This window comes from Perca fluviatilis, chromosome 7, assembly GCF_010015445.1.
Source record: "Perca fluviatilis chromosome 7, GENO_Pfluv_1.0, whole genome shotgun sequence".
In the NCBI taxonomy this organism is placed as follows: domain Eukaryota; kingdom Metazoa; phylum Chordata; class Actinopteri; order Perciformes; family Percidae; genus Perca; species Perca fluviatilis.
In genome coordinates, this window is record NC_053118.1 from 19,771,422 (window position 1) to 19,788,863 (window position 17,442).

The following is a 17,442-nucleotide window of genomic DNA, read 5'->3' on the forward strand; positions in this document are numbered from 1 at the left end:
CAAGCTGATCAGAGTCGGGGCTGAACAGACCCTCCCTGTGGTTCCAGTCACAGACGGGGAGATGGACATAGCCCGGCTGTTCTGCCCGGGCCCAACGCTCTAGTGGTGCTCGGAGGAACTGTGGCGGTATGGGCGTAGCGACACACACGCCCACTGAGGAGCATGCTCCAAAGCATGCACTCATACTCTTGGCAGCTTCTCCACCCTGTCAAGTTAATGGATGGGCCTCTGACTCCAGTCTGTATATCCCCACTGTTGCCTCTATTGTAAAGCCCTGCTCCAGTGCAGCCTACATGGTTATCACTACACCCACTGCCACAATCTTGAATACAGAGAATGCCTCAGAGCGAGGGAGACAGACAGATCATGAATACAATAATAAACACTAACATATGTCTTAATTTGTGGCATCAAAAGCGACAGGCAAATTATGAGTCAGCATGCTAATCAGAGTAACTTAAATTGGATGACTTGATTTGATCATTTCACAGATGCTTAAAAACAGACCTCAAATGCTTGTGTATTTTGGCAGAAACAGGACCCTTAACTTCCCATTCATTGTTTAGATGTAAATTGTAACCAGTGTTCCTATTTGTGTTTGGATTTTTCATTCAGACTTTGTCCTGTAAAATAAATACTTATATTTCTATTAACATTTGCATTGGGATCCCACATTGTTAAGCCACCCACAGGCACAAGATTCCTCTTGTGCTCCATGTGTCAAAATGACTGAGAAACAAAGAGAAAGAACCTAAAAAGAAGAAGCTCTTAGTTTTGATCACCATGAAGAAAACAGAAGTGGGTCTAATGTGTAAGCATTAACAGAGATGAAGTAGTGTCCCAACTGGTCAATATTGACTACACTTTATCCGACTGAAAACCTCTGACACAACAGACTTTTTTCCAATCGCCCCTCCAGTGTTATGAGTGGTTATTTTGGAGTCCAGTGAGTGATCTCGCTTACTGCTCAGGCTCCAGGGGGGGCTCATGTTGGATGGACCAGTCCAGTCTGGCCCGTGTGGTGATGGCAGCTGGTTTACCCAAGCTTGGCTCTACCGGAGCCCCGTCCCATTCACAGGCCCTGAACCATGACCAAATGGCCTTCACATACACCTCCCATCAGCACAGCTAAAACAACACGCAGTCATCCAAAGACAAACAGATGCGTTTTACACTATGCAAAAAAAAAAGCTACACAACACACACACACACACACAGACATGCAGAGGGTTAGGCATACAAGCACACACACACACACACACACATGTAACTACTCATAATATAAATGTACCAGTATATTTAAAGTCCTTAAAAGAACTCGCTGTATAGTAGCTTTTCAATGTCAACCTTAAACTTTCAGCTGTAAAAGTTTCTCTGCTTTTTTATCAGTTTCAAATGACAAAATGTAGTTCCCTGCAGTGCTCTAACTGTTTAGCTTTGATCTATATCCATTTCAAGCAAGAGGTTCTCACAGGAGTCACTCTTTGTTCACATTTGTAAGACATGCTAATGTCACTAAAATCCCTTTTTAGAGTGATGCAGTGATGTTGTATACACTTTGAACTGAATGGGTCAAAGCAGGTAATTTGACCACGCCTCAGAAACCTGTTTCTGATGTAAATAAAATGATAAAAAGTGTATGTGACTGGTTACTAGAGAATTATTATTATTATTATTATTATTATTATTATTATTTTTTTTATAACTTATACAATGGCAGTGGCCTCTTGCCTTTGCCATCATAAATGCAGCTTTTTGAAAGCTCATGGTTAATTGAACATGCTCACAGAGTGTAGGTTGTTGTAATATGTTCTATTAAATAAAGAAAAATAAATCTCATAAATGATATCATATTTTTAATCGACTTTGTTGAATACTCAATTCTGATTGGTCAATCACGGCATTCTACGGTCTGTTATTTTTGTATAGCAGACCGTTGCCATGGATTTAGTTCTGATAAGACTCTGGAGGACCATTTTTAAATTTTTATTTTTAAATCAATATCTGTGTCAAATTATTGATTTACTTAGTAAGTAGCTGTTTAATTTTAAAATTCGCAACAATGACTGGCACTTCTGCCAGGTCTCTCTAATGTGAAAAATGCTGATTGTGTTTAGCAAATATATCCATAACAGGGCTAATATTATTCTATGATTCAGCAGTAATGTGTAAGTAGCTAAAGTTTTGTATAAATGGCCTAAATTAACCAGTGAAAACAGTTGGTATAAATGAGGCACACTGTTCACTATTACAACAGACAATCCTGTTGGGGAATAGAGCTGACAAAGCCTGTCAAATAAGAGACTCAACATCTTGAAACACATCATGTCCATTTACCTTTGATTTACTATTACTATGTATGTGGTTCAGACCCTTTGGCACTGGCAACACAGTGGAGGCAGTGAGAGAGGGGCCCCTCTCTGGTCTGTGTCCAACACTGATAAACTGGCAGACACACATTGATCCAGCAGCTCCTCAGCTCGCACTCCACTCACCTCCATAGCAATAGTGAGAAACATCATGTTTATCATCTACAAACCTTTCTTTGTATCCAAGACACTGACATTGGCCACTTTCTATTTCTTGTGTCCTTGTTTGACTGCTGTTTATCGCACATCCACACGTTTACTTAACTAACCACACATATACACATAACAGATCCGCATCAAATACTATCTGCAAACTCTATGGTTTGTTTTAGCCCACTCCAATACAGTTGTGTTTTGACTCCAAGGACAATGATTGCACTGAAAGCGAGTCATTCACACATTCGTGAGCATGCACACAAACATACAGTGCAGTTGCACATATTCAAGAGCTCAGTGAAGCAGCGTACAGATTCAGCTGTGCTCTTAGCTAACCGTCCCTCTCCAATGACATCATAGCCCGACAATGCCACCATTCATACAGATGATTCTTACAAAACCTGGAGTCAGACTCCTATTGTGTGTGCTGCTGCTCCACACAACAAGAGGTTTAGCCAGAGGTGCTTCCCTACTACGGTGGAAGAAAATTAATGGAACACGTAATAGGGTTACCATGTACAAGCAGTTTTACTGCTTACAAGTGACATCATACTGAGCTAATCGCTCAATCAATCATCATGTAGCAGAGGTGAAAACTGACACATCTGTGGCTGTGGCTTTTCTAGGAATTTCTGAACAGAATATGCATGTAACTTTTGTTTTACTTGTTCGCTGTTTAGGGCAAAGCTTGAACTTCAAGCCTATTGACCTAAAGGCCTGTTGCAATTCTGTAACTATAGTAAAACATAAGAACAGTAAGGGTTGTGTAAATGAAATGTAAAAAGCTACATTAACGTGCTAGAAACACTTTGATTATTGGTCCTCTTGTGTCCTATGAAGTGTTTCTTTAAGAGAGACGCACTGTTTTTTTCCCCTCTCAAGTAAAAAGGAGTACATTTAGAGCATGCCAGGAATTATGTCATCCACCCATCTAGTGCCAGCTCCACAGCCAAGAGAGCTGCAGTGAAGGAACATATAGTATTGTTTACCTCATAAAAAACTCAGCACCTAGCCTGATGCTTAGTGACAAATGTATTGTCCTTAGTAACAATGTAAACAATAGATAATTGGGAGATAATAAATAACACATTTTCATACAACAGCACCAAACTGTTTCAAGGCCTCTCTGTCTGAAATTAGCAGGCAAGCAGGATGTGTGGAAAGCAAGGAGCTCATTTAAAAGGGACACAAAAACAATGCAGAATTCCACCGCTGACATGAGCTAAGTCAAGTCCCATAGTCGGCACTCGCAGATGTTATTTAGAACCAGCTTGATAAGGACTTGTTTGGGCTTCCCTTATTACAGATGAGAAATGATAATGAATGTCTTTCATCATACAAACAAATATATCAAACCATCTGAGCAGGAGAGGAAGGTATTCAGAGGAGAACACAGTGCATGTATGCATGCGTTTATTTAGTACTGTATGTGCATCTCTGTGTATATGAACACATGTGTGTACATCTCATTTGCTGTTGTTTTTAAGTACCTGACTGTTTGTATGTATATAAATGCCTGTGGCTGTAAGTATGTGACACCAGATGTAGAGTACGACACAGAGCCGGAGCAGTCAGTGAGTATGTGTGTGTGCGACTGTTCGCAAGGCCCTGTGGAGAACTGGCTCTGAGCATTGACGTAATGCTTTGGCCGGCGTGCTGTGGAACTTGGCTTCTTCTCTGTAGCGTTTCCTCTACGCTGCGAGGGTCAACTATCCCACAACCTCCAGCACACAACACGCACCATTCTATTCCCCAGACCACAACAGAGCAGAACACAACCACACCCGGCACCATGAGCACCCAGTCCTTCGCAAGAAGGAGAAAAAAAAACACTTGAACCAAAACTAATAAAACACTCCCAGACAACCAGCTAAAAGCCAAAAAGGAAAACATACAAGTCAGTTACTGCACCATCGGGCTTTGCTGTACCACTTAAATGGCGGCACTTAAGGAGAAAATCAGAGATAGAAGAGAACAAAGATGGGCACTGATGCAGATACAGTCTTTGGTCTAGAGACCACAAACAGAGAACTTAGAGCGAGATATGAGTCCCCAAGGGACCACAGCAGTCCTTCGGCTCATTAACTATTTACACCAGAGACAGGCCTCTCTGCTGCTCTGGCCCACCACAAAATCAATTAGCCTTCATTAGCCCAGACTCTGGGCATGCTTTCTCTGGCAGGGGAGGGTTAATTCTGCTACTGAAGCCTCCAGTTACCACAATATATCAAACTATCACACACATATGAGCATACGTTCATGCACACATGCAGAAATGCAAAGGAAACTAGACCGAGCAAAAGTCCTTTCCCTTTCATGTTGCGCACAAATAATTTGTCCAATTTCTCACTCTCACACACAGTTTGGTTTCTCAGAATATCGATACTGTCTCTCGCCTTTCAACTCCCTTGCTCACTCTGCCTGTCTATCTATTTCCTTCATGTCTATCAAAGTCCCACTCAATCCCCTTCTCCGCTCTCACAATGTAAACGTTGAGCAGAAAGACTGCATCCAGGTCCGTGCCTCGGGGGTGTGGGGTTACAGTGCAGAGATTTCCCATTGGCGGAAAGTCAACATGGTCGTGGTAATGCGATTAGAGCCGGATTGAGAATGTCGCAGGGGACACATGGGCCTGATCATGGCCCAGTTATACGATAGCGAGGCCGTATTTATCGACCTGACCCAGGCGCGGATATTACAGACATTAGAGACCCCGTCTATGCTTATGAAACCCACGCTGGAGATCGCACCCTGATAACACAATTAGTCTCTCACTTTCTGTCCACAATCATGGAATTCCATCAGTTGCGTTCAGACATCAGGGAGCAGAATCTCAATTGATTCACATTTGGTTGCTGTGCCTCGTGTCTGAATGGCCAACTAACCAGAAAGTTGCATGGTTGAGGGGCCTGTAGCCATTTAGTGACTGCATATGTTTATGGGAGGCCTAACAGAGCATTTACAATTCAATTACATAGATAGAAGGAGAAAAAAAGAGTAAGATGTGTCTGGATGACGGCCAGGGAAGAGATAAGCCTAATACACTAATATTGTGTTACCCGAACGTGTTACCATAGGAACAGTTGGAGAGATTCAAAAGACTACAAAGACGATCAATCTTGAGAGAGCAGGAGGAAGAGGGAGAATTAAATGCCCTGGGAATGCTCCCGCTCTCCTCTATCAGAGCAATAACTCTTCTTATGACCTCTGCTACCTCTCTCTCTCTCTCTCTCTCTCTCTCTCTCTCTCTCTCTCTCTCTCCTCTCTCTCTCTCTCCACAAGATGTTTCTGTCCGGCAAACTCAGCTATCAGTGAACCTTTCTAAACACAAAGAGCAGCCAATGCTTTTTATTATGCCTTGTGATGTTTTTGATTTCCATGACACTTGCTCTAATTTCTATGGAGCCTTTTCCATTTTCCATTTTTATTTATTTTGAAAACAAAGATTGGCTGGTGGTCATGTTGCTACAGTGTTAATCAATTCATATAATTTCGACTGTAAATGTCATCTATTTGGCATTAATCAGACGTATACTATCAGTCACTGGCATCAGTATTAGCAGTGCTAACATGCAAAGTCAAACTGAGTGGAAGGTTTCTTTCTCTTCAGCTTTTTCATCAGTCAGTCTTCTGACTCTCACTCTTTCTGTTACTCTCTCCTCTCTCAGCTACGTCTCATTCCCACTGCTCTAACTGCCTGCTTTGTGAAGGATGAGGTCATTTGATGTTTTCCCTGCTGTGTTAAACTAGTGCTAACAAGTTGCAGGACCTACAGAACATGTTCTGTACATTAAGATATACATCAGGCAGTCGGTGGGCAGCCCAGCCACAACCACATAAAGGGCCCTTTATTCCAGCCAGAGTCTCCAGCGCTGCACTGGCAGGTTCAGACACAGCTTTGATTACACACCAAATGATGAAATCCACACAGACCTAAGAGCACAGCTTTGCTGGCACAGCCCAGTGGAAAAGAAAGTTGCAACACTTTTAGCTCGAGTGTGTGCATTTGTCTATGTGCGTGCATAAATCAATGTGAATACATCCATATACTCACCAGTTTGGCTTCTGAGTGCATGGAGGGAATGTGAGTGGAAGAGCAGGAGCTGCTGTGGGTGGGTCCTTGCATACCCATCATATTGGAGCCCATGGACATTTGTCTCTCCATCTGAAGATTACAACACCATTATAACAGTCATACTCACAAGTGTAGACATATTATTCCCATACCACAGAACTTTTTTTTTACAGGATAAATCCATAAAAACTCTTTATTTAGCTATGATATACGCTATTTTTATGTCTTAACAAGATGCTATCACTGCTTTCACAAAATAAATTTTAGCATTTAAAGTGTGAGACTCATCCTCCAGCACAGTAGGCTATGGGGGACGAGATGAGAGAACACGGGAGCCTGATTTCACATGACAGGCTGCCTTATGCACAGCTCTGTGTGATGATAACTGGAACTGACCCAAAACAGGAAGCCAGCATGGAGGGACTTAACACAGGAAGCCAGTGCAACAGGGGTGTGTGTGTTTCTGATAATAGTGTGATGAGTGTCGGACTAACGCATCAGACCACAGCCCCTCTTGGTACAGGACGTGATAATAAGGTGAACGAGATTTGAGAAGGTGTGAGCTAGTTGTATGAATGCATTAGAAACTGTCTTCATGTGTGTGTTTGGTTACAGGCTGTCTCATAGTGATCCGTGTCAGTATGGTCATGTGTCACAGCTGAGACCTGAATATGCGGAAGTCAGCTGGTTAAGCTGACAGGGGTGAGAGGTCACCTGCGCAGAGTGATGATGCAAGCAGTGCTCACTGAGCAGTATATGCAGGAAAGAAGAAACCTTTGTGTGAGTGTCTGCATGTACATGTGCATGAGCTGCTATGGCTTCCCAGCTGCTTAATTCTGGGTGGTGTGGTGGTCTCTATAGGGAATGGTCTCTCTCCACCTCCATTTGCCTGACCCCCCCTCATTCACAGAGACTCAGGCCTAGAACCTGACACACAGCCTTAATTGCACTAAGTGTGTTTTGTGTAAAAATATCACCCAAACCTGCACCCCTTTCCTGAACTGTCAATCTTCCCCAAAATCCCTTAGCTCTTAATTTAATAAACATGGGAGTTTTTTTCTCATACCATAAACACAGGCTGTCTTGTGTTACAATGAGAACATATGTTGTATCATTAGAATCCTGATACGAGGAGCTTTCTCTGGGTTGTTATCATTCCCCGCTTCCCAATGTGGGTCCTCTAAGTCTTTTTGGCTTAATTACAATAAAGCCTATATTGCAAACCCAGAGGTAGACTCTTTCATTTCTACAGGAGATTACTTCCTTATAAACGGTGGTAAATTATTTTAAAGGTGATAGAAAACATCCCAAACTAATACATAGTTTATGTGCTGTGCTGTTACTGTCGTCACATATGAGTGAGTGACTTTGCTTCTGCATGTGCAAGTGCACCCATGAGTAAATGTGCTCAGTGTGCCGTTGTTGTACTCACAGGCATCAGCACAGCGGAGGAGCCAGGCATGGTCGGGTCTGGCAGAGTTCCAGGCATGGAGGCTGGCAGAGGCTGTCTCTGTCTGTTTCGTAGGTGCAGCAATGAGGACAGCGAGCCAGGGACAGGCCTGAGAAGACACGCACACACAGACAGACGTTCAGAGAATTTCATGTTTGACACTGTTGTAGAAAACTGATATTGCTATTTTTGGCATTGTCATATAACAACATCAAACCCAGCTACCACCACCGCTATGGTGCTAGTTATAATATAATATATATTCTCTTGTGAAGCATCCATAACTGCTGTATAAACACATAATGACTGATTGATAACACAGTATAACATAGCTGTAATCATTTCTAGCAATATTGGATTGACACACATCAAAGATCCTTTGTAATTTAAGGTCCACTTTCTAGTTTTCAGCTACATCTTGTAGCCTTCATCAGCCTACAGTTTGCGCAGTTGTGATGAGAGTGAAGATCCAATTAAATAAATACTTAATTTATAAATAATAATTATATTAGAATAAGTAATTTGTGAATACATATATAAAATAAAAATACTTAATAAATACTATGTATTTATTTTATTTTATATTTTATATGATTAATTGTGTTTTATTCATTCAATCATTATTTGCCTATTTTGGAGGAGTTATACTTGTTGACAAAACATTAATCACCCCTTATATCGGCTTACAACTACAGTACAATGTGTTATAAATCATTAATTCAGTGTTTAATTTCTGCTCGTAAATGCTAAAGGGTTAAAATGAAGTCTTACTATATTTATTAATATGAGATGTCTTAAAAACCAAGTCTAACAGAAGTTCACAAAATGCTTTAACCTGAAAGGAACCCTATTGTAATTCTACAATGTGAGATCACTACACTGCTCTTCTTAAAAACAATTTCCCACATTTATTCGTTTCACATCTGTGCTATTACAGAGCAAATGCTTTCCCCAACTTATTTAATTTTTAGTTTCCACTTGTTTCCGCAACTACAAAGTCAGAGTGGAAACAAATAGTGTATAGATGTGTATTCATGCTGCAGTTGAAATCTGAGGCATCTTGGGAGTTTTTGGATGCACTTTAAACACTTCATGTAGTACAATGGATGAATAACGATGATGGCGATGATGAATTCACAATATTTGTCATAACAACCATGAATCGTGCATGACTAGAATCACTTTTAGAAGCTGCTATAGCAGTTTGGAGCCCTGTGGGGAAGAAAGAAATTTCCCTTGGTGACCACAAAAGCGTGTGCGGACCAACAGGCCTATCCACACTCATGGCCACATCAATAAATCACATATACAGATGAGGCCCGGGCTAAGCTTAAACTATTGACAGCAGTCTTGTCACAGTCGCTGGCTCAGGGCTGCAGCCATCCAAACACACAGACCACTCCATCTGCACACGGTGACATCATTCATACAACTGCCACCAAATCCCTGCTTGTAAGAACACACATTCCCAGCTGCAGGGTGCTGCTACACCCTCATGCATAAAGTAACTATTCAGTCCCTGCAGCTTAAAAAACAGCATTCACTACTTGAGTTTTAAATAACCTGTACCAGGAAAATCAATAAGTCTCCTGACCAGTTATCAATATCATCAGGATGAATGCCAGTCAATAAAGCTCCATTTCCTTGAGCATTTAGAAATTAGTGCAAACAAGAAGCATTAAGGTTAGCTGTGTTCAATGGGTTAATATAATCAATTGACCACATCGTAGCCTGGGTTACCATAATAGTGAGTAGTGAGGGAGTGATGGCCAAATGGGGAGGGGGTGCACCAGAGCTAACGCTCCCCCACCTGAATAAATACCTGTATTTTTCCAGACCTAAATATGTGCATTTACGCTCCAGACATTTAAGATTGCTCCACACACACAGGACCATTACCATCCCGACTGTGTGTCATTCCTGTCTAACATCCCAATTTATCACAATCACACTCATTTAACAGCACATATGACATCTGAGCAACATTGCGAATCCAAACATTTCCACATGGGAAAAGTCATGAAAGTACAATGAGGTATGCAGTGTAGCTGCGCGCTACATCAACACAGTTTCCCTCTGCGTTTAGACTATGCCAGCGTCCAACAGGATGAAATAACAGTCACGAAGCAGTGACACGCTGTTGATTTTGTACATAAAAACTGTTTGGCTGGGTTTGTATTCAGTATGATGACTCCCTGATGAGGTTTTTTTTTAACACTGCAGATGTAGAATTAAGCAAACATATCTTTAAAACTATGTCGTAAAATCTTTGCACACAGCTCTTTAACTTGAAATTGGCTCATTACAGTATTTTGTTTCAAAAGTAGTTTATTTAACGTATCTGATTTCTTTTTGCATAATATGGGATATCCAAATGCTAAATACATTACAATGTTGTCCTTTGCATAGCTATACATTATACTGTTACTGTATAATATCTATATATTCATAAATATATATGTCCAAGACCATCATAACCTTTTATGCTATATAATGATGCTGATGCAATGCACACTTGAGTTAAAGTAATGTTACATGGTCCTGGCTAAATCATATCTTTTCAAGCATGAAGCTAAGGAGTAAAAAAATTAGACCACGTTTTCACACATTGGTACTGGATGTGAGTGAACTATTTAAAGTCCAGTGTCTGCCAGAAAGAAAAAAAGCCTTCTCAAAGTCAGTAATAACAGATCAATGAATTGCTTTAAGGCACTGATATTCTCATTAGGAAAGGTAAATCTGACTGCAGCTGTCCATCTTAATAAGATAAGACAATGAAATGCACTTACACACAGCTACTTGTGACAGTCAATAACTGGGAGAGGTCAGGAAACAGCACAGGCTGGTTGTTGCAGGTCAGGGTCTCGCTTTCTAGAGAAGAAAGGCTCTTTTGAAGCTTGTACAGGTTGTACTGCTGCGCCTGTCACCTGCAGCAGAGCAGGGGCAGGACCAACACCGTGTCCTTCACCACACACACCAAAACACAACCCACTTGTCTAATGGGCGGAAAAACAACACTAACATCTGACAGCACTTCCTCTGGGGATTAACTCAGGTTTGTGCTGACTCTGCTGATAAATAAAGACATTTTTATACAAAAAAGCCACTATTAATGAATGTAAGTTGTTACTTCCATTCTCTTAAAATAATACTGATTTATGGATGTGTACATGATATTCTCTATATGCATTACAATTCAATAGACTTTACAGATTAGTTGATTGGTTGATTAGTCAACAGAAAAGTCTGCATGTAAATGTGCATGTAAAGATTCCCTGCTTAAGTCTGTCTTATATGGTGATGAATAGCATTTTTTGTTTGTCAGAAAAAAAACAAGCTATGTGAAGATGTCATATTGGGTTCTGGGAACTTGTGAATGGCAATTCCCCTATTACTTGACACTATTATACTACTACTGTACAGTATATCCAACATTGTATAGCCCAAATGTTATTTTGTTTTTTGTTTTACTATTTCCGCCCTGATAAAGACCCTGTGAGGGTGAAACCAGTCACCGTTTTATTCATATACCAATATTCATGAGTAAATTAAAGCTTTTAATATAACTTTTCTCTGCTTTAGAGTGCCTGAAGAACATTTTCTTTTCTGTGACCAATGTCTTTTTAAATCCGTGTTTTGCCTTCTCATTCTTCAATTAATTGATTTATTGACAAAGTATTCAGCAGATTTATTAATCAATAATCAAAATAAATGTCAGTTGCAGCCCTAAGTATCAACACATTTTATTGAAATGCATAATTTCAGCTTTAGCTTGTGATGCAGGGTATCCACACGATAAAAGCATTCTAATTGAGGTGTTTGTTCTATTTAATTCTCTTCTGTGTTTGCCTATGAATACATTATGCACCAGACTGTACAGTGGATTAGTGGATTCATGTTCAGAGTGTTTGTGTGTGAATACGTGCATTTGCCAGTGTGTGCATGGCCATGCAGCTGTGTGTGAACATGTGTGTGTGTATGTATGTGAGTGAATAATGACAGGCTGTGGCTCCACTGAGGGGATTGATAATAGCCTGTGGGCCCCAGGGGAGAGCAGGTAGACACTCTGCAGTCCTGACCCGGCACTCTCACATTACTGAGTGCCTCGCTCTCAGCCAAGCTCTCCTCCACAATCCCCGCCCAAGAACCACCACCGCACCACCCATCCGCCCCCCCGCCCACCTTCACTCCACTATGACATCACTGCTAGACCTTCTTCTCTCCCTCAGTCCCTCTTTTGCTTTTTATCTCTTGTTCCGTAGTCTATTTCTCTAAGTTATCCTGCTATTTTTTCTCCTGTTTTCCCCTCCTCTTATTGTCCTGTTAATCCTCTCTAACTCTCTTCTGGACCCCTCAGGGTGCCCACACTCAAGCTCCTCTGGATTTGCTTGCTCTAACCCCCAAATCCTGCAGTCTGCACAAACACTAAGCTTTACTGTCCCAATCCCCACAGTCCCAACTCCAACTCAAGCACTGGAGACTTAAACACAAGGAGCTTGGCTGCCATCCAAGAAGAGCAAGAGAGGGAGAGAGAGGGAGAGAGAGGTGCAGTTAGTCCACTGACTCATATCCTTCCCTTTCTGACTCTGCTCCAGCAATGATGTAATGCTCTTGGCTTTTCGCCCTCCCCCCACCCTGTGCCTGCCCACCCCCAGATTTCGTCCCTCCCTCCTCTCCTCTGCTCGCTTTTCCCTCTTTCCCTCTTCGACTCGTCCAACATCTCTGCACTGACTCCTCACTGGGTGAAGTCACAGCGAGCTCTGGGTAGACACAGCAGCTAAAAACTTTCGAACGTAACCAAAACAGCCCAGGGCCAAGTTCCAGACGTTCGGGAGACGGTGGTGCAGTCGCCATGGGAACGAAGGTAAACAGAGAGAGAAACAAGGGCCTCAAACAGCTTGCAGCTGCCTGGCTCTCTGAGTAAACACTGCACAGGACCTGCCCCTGATTTACTGCCTTTAATCACTGGTGGGAGGAGAGTGCCATGGGGTTTGGACTGAGGAAATAATACGAATCTGATCAAATAAATCAGCCCTAATGGGTTACGACACAGGCTGACTTTTATTAGTGGGCTAGAGGGAGGGATGGATGCTGGGAGGGTGCTGCACTGGGATGGATCTGGGATGGGGTGTCCTCACATTAGGGAGCCTCAAGCTGAGTTAAGCAATGCCAAAACACAGTTGAGAAATGGGGGTGGATGATACTCTGGAGCACATTAGCATGAGTGTTGTGGTATTTATTCACCAAATATGACATTGTTTTGATTTATTAGATGCCATAAGCTGACAAAGATGGGTTGTCTTTCATTTTCAATGAAAGTAAAAGTGTGACAGTACATTTCTATCACCAGTGAATCAGAAAAAAAAACTGTCATCTTGTTACAAGCTAACCTGGCATCTGTCAGCAGTACCTGATTGATGTTGTAACATTTGGCTTCCCGCGACCCTTTGACTTTTAACAATAGTTCATCCTTCTTCCTCTTCATCTGACTTTTGATAAGCCCGTTTGTCCCTCTCCTCCTTAACCAACTTTTCTTGCTCTCATGCAGCCACCTGATGCCTGTCTTCCACCGACAGTCTCAATCCTCTGTTTCTCATTCAGTTTTCCATCTTCACTTTACTTTCATATTCTCAGTGCATTTTTCCCACACCTTCATTCTTCTAATTCCACTTTGTCCATACTTCCATTCAAACATGATTTATCTTTTCCTTTCCTTGTGCAGACATGTCTTTTATCCTCTCTTCCACCCGCCTAGCCAACGTCCTGGTAGAAAACCCATGTCCTCACATTTGATGCCTCTTTTCTCCCTCTCTCCTCCACCCTTCTGATCCTTCATTTCCTCTCCTCCATCTACCTCCTATCCCCCTCTTCCTCTCCTCCATCCACCTCTGATCCCTTTCTTCCTCTCCTCTGTCCACCTCTGATCCCCCTTTTCCACACTTCCCCGCATTGTGATCCCTGCGCTCCCCAGAGCTGTGAGGCATGTCCCTGTGTGTGAGTTGCTTGTGCAGGAGCCTGCATGTGTGGTGGCCCCGGGGCAGGGATGACACAGCCCCGCTGGAATGAGAGGGAACAGAGTCTGGGCGTTCCTCTACAAATGCACTATTAAACCCACTGCAGTACACAATGAGCTCATCTTAATTCAGGTCAGATGTACATCCTGCATTCTCTCTTTTTTTCTCTCCTTCCTTTTTTGCAATTAATTACACTGTATACCTTTGTTTTCTGTACCTTTGTTTATGTGTTCTTCTCTGCTCTCTGCCTGCTACTATGTGCATTAGCCCTACAGTATATACACAGTTGAGACTAGTGCCCTTATTTGCCTGTGGATAGGGCATTTGTCAAGTCAGAGGATGAGGGCACCTCAGGCATTTTGTAGAGGTCCTGCTCTCCTGCGCTCAGGGCGGAACTCCCTCCTTATCACCACTTTCTGAATGCAATCTAATCATAAACAATAATAAAGGAAGTTTTGTTTAAATTGTGAGGTTCACAAGGTCAACTTTGTCCACGGAAAGCCCATAACTCTCGGCAGAGGTGTGGAGGCTTTCTGTTCTGGCGCTGGCACAATGGGTGGTGAAATCAGCACAGTTGTTTTATCACACGCATGGAAAAAGTGTTATGCAATCTATAAAAATGTGATATGCAATGCATCCTGGAATCAAATTCATCAAAACTATCAGGACCACTACACTACCATTAATTAATTGTATGGTAACAGCAGAAATAGTATATGTAAATAAGTGTGAGAAGCACTGAATATCACATCAGGTTGAAAATATAATGTATGTGACAGACCATGCACAGATTGCATCAACACATTTTATTTGTTTTCAAGATGTGACCATTAGTTGTTTTAGTGCAAGCCATTAACTAGAAATCATGTCTGGATTGATCTGATGATCATTATCTATATTATGCTAAAAAAATTTTAATGTGCTTTGTGAGAAAGATGATTTGACACAGAAAGAATGGCAGATATTAGAATCCCATAAAATCTTCTAACCAGTGGTCCTAAAAAATAAATCAGCATATCACCAAATAATCTTTGTGAAAACACAAGAAGTTCCCAGCAAGTGTGTCAACCTACACTTGACTTCTGCATGAAACCATGCTGTTAAGAAGGAAAGCAGACCAATATCTTTTCGTACTTCTCTTGAAGGCAAAAACAAGGAACACAAGTGGCTGGTGACTCTGAGGTGTGAAAAATGTTGTGCATTTAAAGCAGCATGGGAAGTAAAACCACAAATGAACTTCCTTCAGAGCCTTGCAGGGTGATGTGACAGTCAAACTTAAAGTTGCACACGTATGCATAGGGGGGGACATTACCAACAAGACACATTTAAGTTTAGACATAATTCCTCTATGTAGAATACTGCAAAAATAAGTATTGAGTATGGTGAACTATTTTTAAGTAAATAAATTGTTCATGTCACATTTTTACAAGAATAAATTGATACACTTCTCTTTTGAAATAGATGTAATGATGGTGACAAACCAAAACCAACTGACATCAACAGTTAGTGGTTTTGAGCATGGCACCTTTATGGTTCCCACACTTCAACATTCATAATAATTATTAATTCAAGCTATCAAACAAAGTGTCCTCATTTAATAAAAGTATTACAAAACTGAGATAAGTAATTAAATACCACATAATCATTAAAGCTCCAATGTGTAATTTTTTGAGTTGATTCTTAGCAAACAAAACCTTTGTTCTTTCACAAATATGTGCTCATTCATGTGTAATTACTTCCACCAACTAATCAAAGTATTCTCGTAAGCGTAGAATCTGCCATTTAGAATCATTCAGAATACATACGAGCGAGTCGCTTGAACGGCGGCCGCCATGTTGTGCCTCCATCTTTAAAATACATTAGCCAAAGAGGGACATACCTCCGCCTTTTGCGCTTTTACACTCAGTGGCACCGTGAAGAATGCCAGGGAGGGGGAGAAGATTACTCATGACTGCCGGCAGATTTGAAAGCCGGTTGAAGATGGAGGATCACGCTTATTCTCGAGGACATGTAACGGCGTTGCCAAGGAAGTTAAAAAGAGAATTAAAATGACATGCTCATAATGAGCAAAGAATTTAAAAGGTACGCCGAAGTTGCGTGCTTTCTTCTCAAGAGGTAATTCTGCCTATTTGTGTAAATTCAAAGTTTTATAGTTGCTTGATTAACTATAGCATGGTTGTGCATAACGCTAGAACGACGTCTAGGATACTTTTCCTCGCGTCAATGATGAAAAAGGATTGTCTACCTTGTAACATAAACGTAATCGTATGTGTCGTGATTTCCCTGGCAGACAACTCAGGTAATGCAGTTGTAACAGAGACTAGCTACAGCTAGAACAGCTGCGTGTAAACGATGGAGCCAATTTCAGTTTCATTGACATTGTTCTTACTGCTCAGAGAAATATATTAAAGGTCCCATTGCATGAAAATTTCACTTTATGAGGTTTTTTAACATTAATATGCATTCCCCCAGCCTGACTATGGTCCCCCAGTGGCTAGAAATGGTGATAGGTGTAAACCGAGCCCTGGGTATCCTGCTCTGCTTTTGACAAAAAATAAAAGCTCAGATGGTCCGATCTGGAATCTCCTCCTTATGAGGTCATAAGGAGCAAGGTTACCTCCTCTTTCTCTGCTTTGCCCGCCCAGAGAATTTGGCCCACCCATGAGAGAGAGACATCATGGCTTTCAAACGAGCAAAGTGGCAGTTGGTCAAGGCCACACCCCCACCCTCCACCTTGCCCCCTCCTCCTCAATAGCTACAGACACAGAAATGGCACATCATAAGGAAAGCTCATTGTGGGACTGGCTCTAGTGGCTGTAATTCTGCACCAAGGCTGAATTTCGGGAAAGATACTTCAGATACAGTATTAGGGGACCACTAAGGTCTATATAAAAGCATCCAAAGAGCACAATGTCATGGGACCTTTAAAAACACAAACCTCTGTTGCTTCTCTCCTACGCTGTAAACATTGCCTTACACTATTAATCTCGTACAATATACAGAATAACGATAGCACTGATACTTTACTAACATTAGCTTGCGTATGTTTGGGAACCTGATAGCTGATGTTAGCAATGAAATGGTACCAAAATAACATAAAACTATTATTACACTGGAAGGAACACTTACGGACGAAGTCGTATTTCTTGGAATAGTACGGCCACCATAGGAGTTAAAACGCGCTCGGAATGGGAAGGGCTAGAAAGTAATATTCAGTTGGTTGTCACATACAATTTCACCGCTAGATGGGAGAAATTCTTACACAATGTAGCTTTAAATTGATGATCAGATATTTGAGCACATACAGACCACTGTACTGTACCCACTCTTCACTTAACCCAGCTGCATTCAGGTTGATTGTGCTATGTAATGTTAACA

General features: G+C 41.6%; 1 protein-coding gene across 1 annotated transcript in view; it reads right to left on the reverse strand.

Annotated features, from left to right (window-relative positions):
* Window positions 1-17,442, reverse strand: part of creb5b (cAMP responsive element binding protein 5b) — a 41,004-nt gene that overhangs the window by 10,997 nt on the left and 12,565 nt on the right. Inside the window, 2 exon segments of the mRNA XM_039806070.1 lie at window positions 6,580-6,690; window positions 8,033-8,159. Of these exon segments, the coding sequence (XP_039662004.1) occupies window positions 6,580-6,690; window positions 8,033-8,159 (238 nt within the window).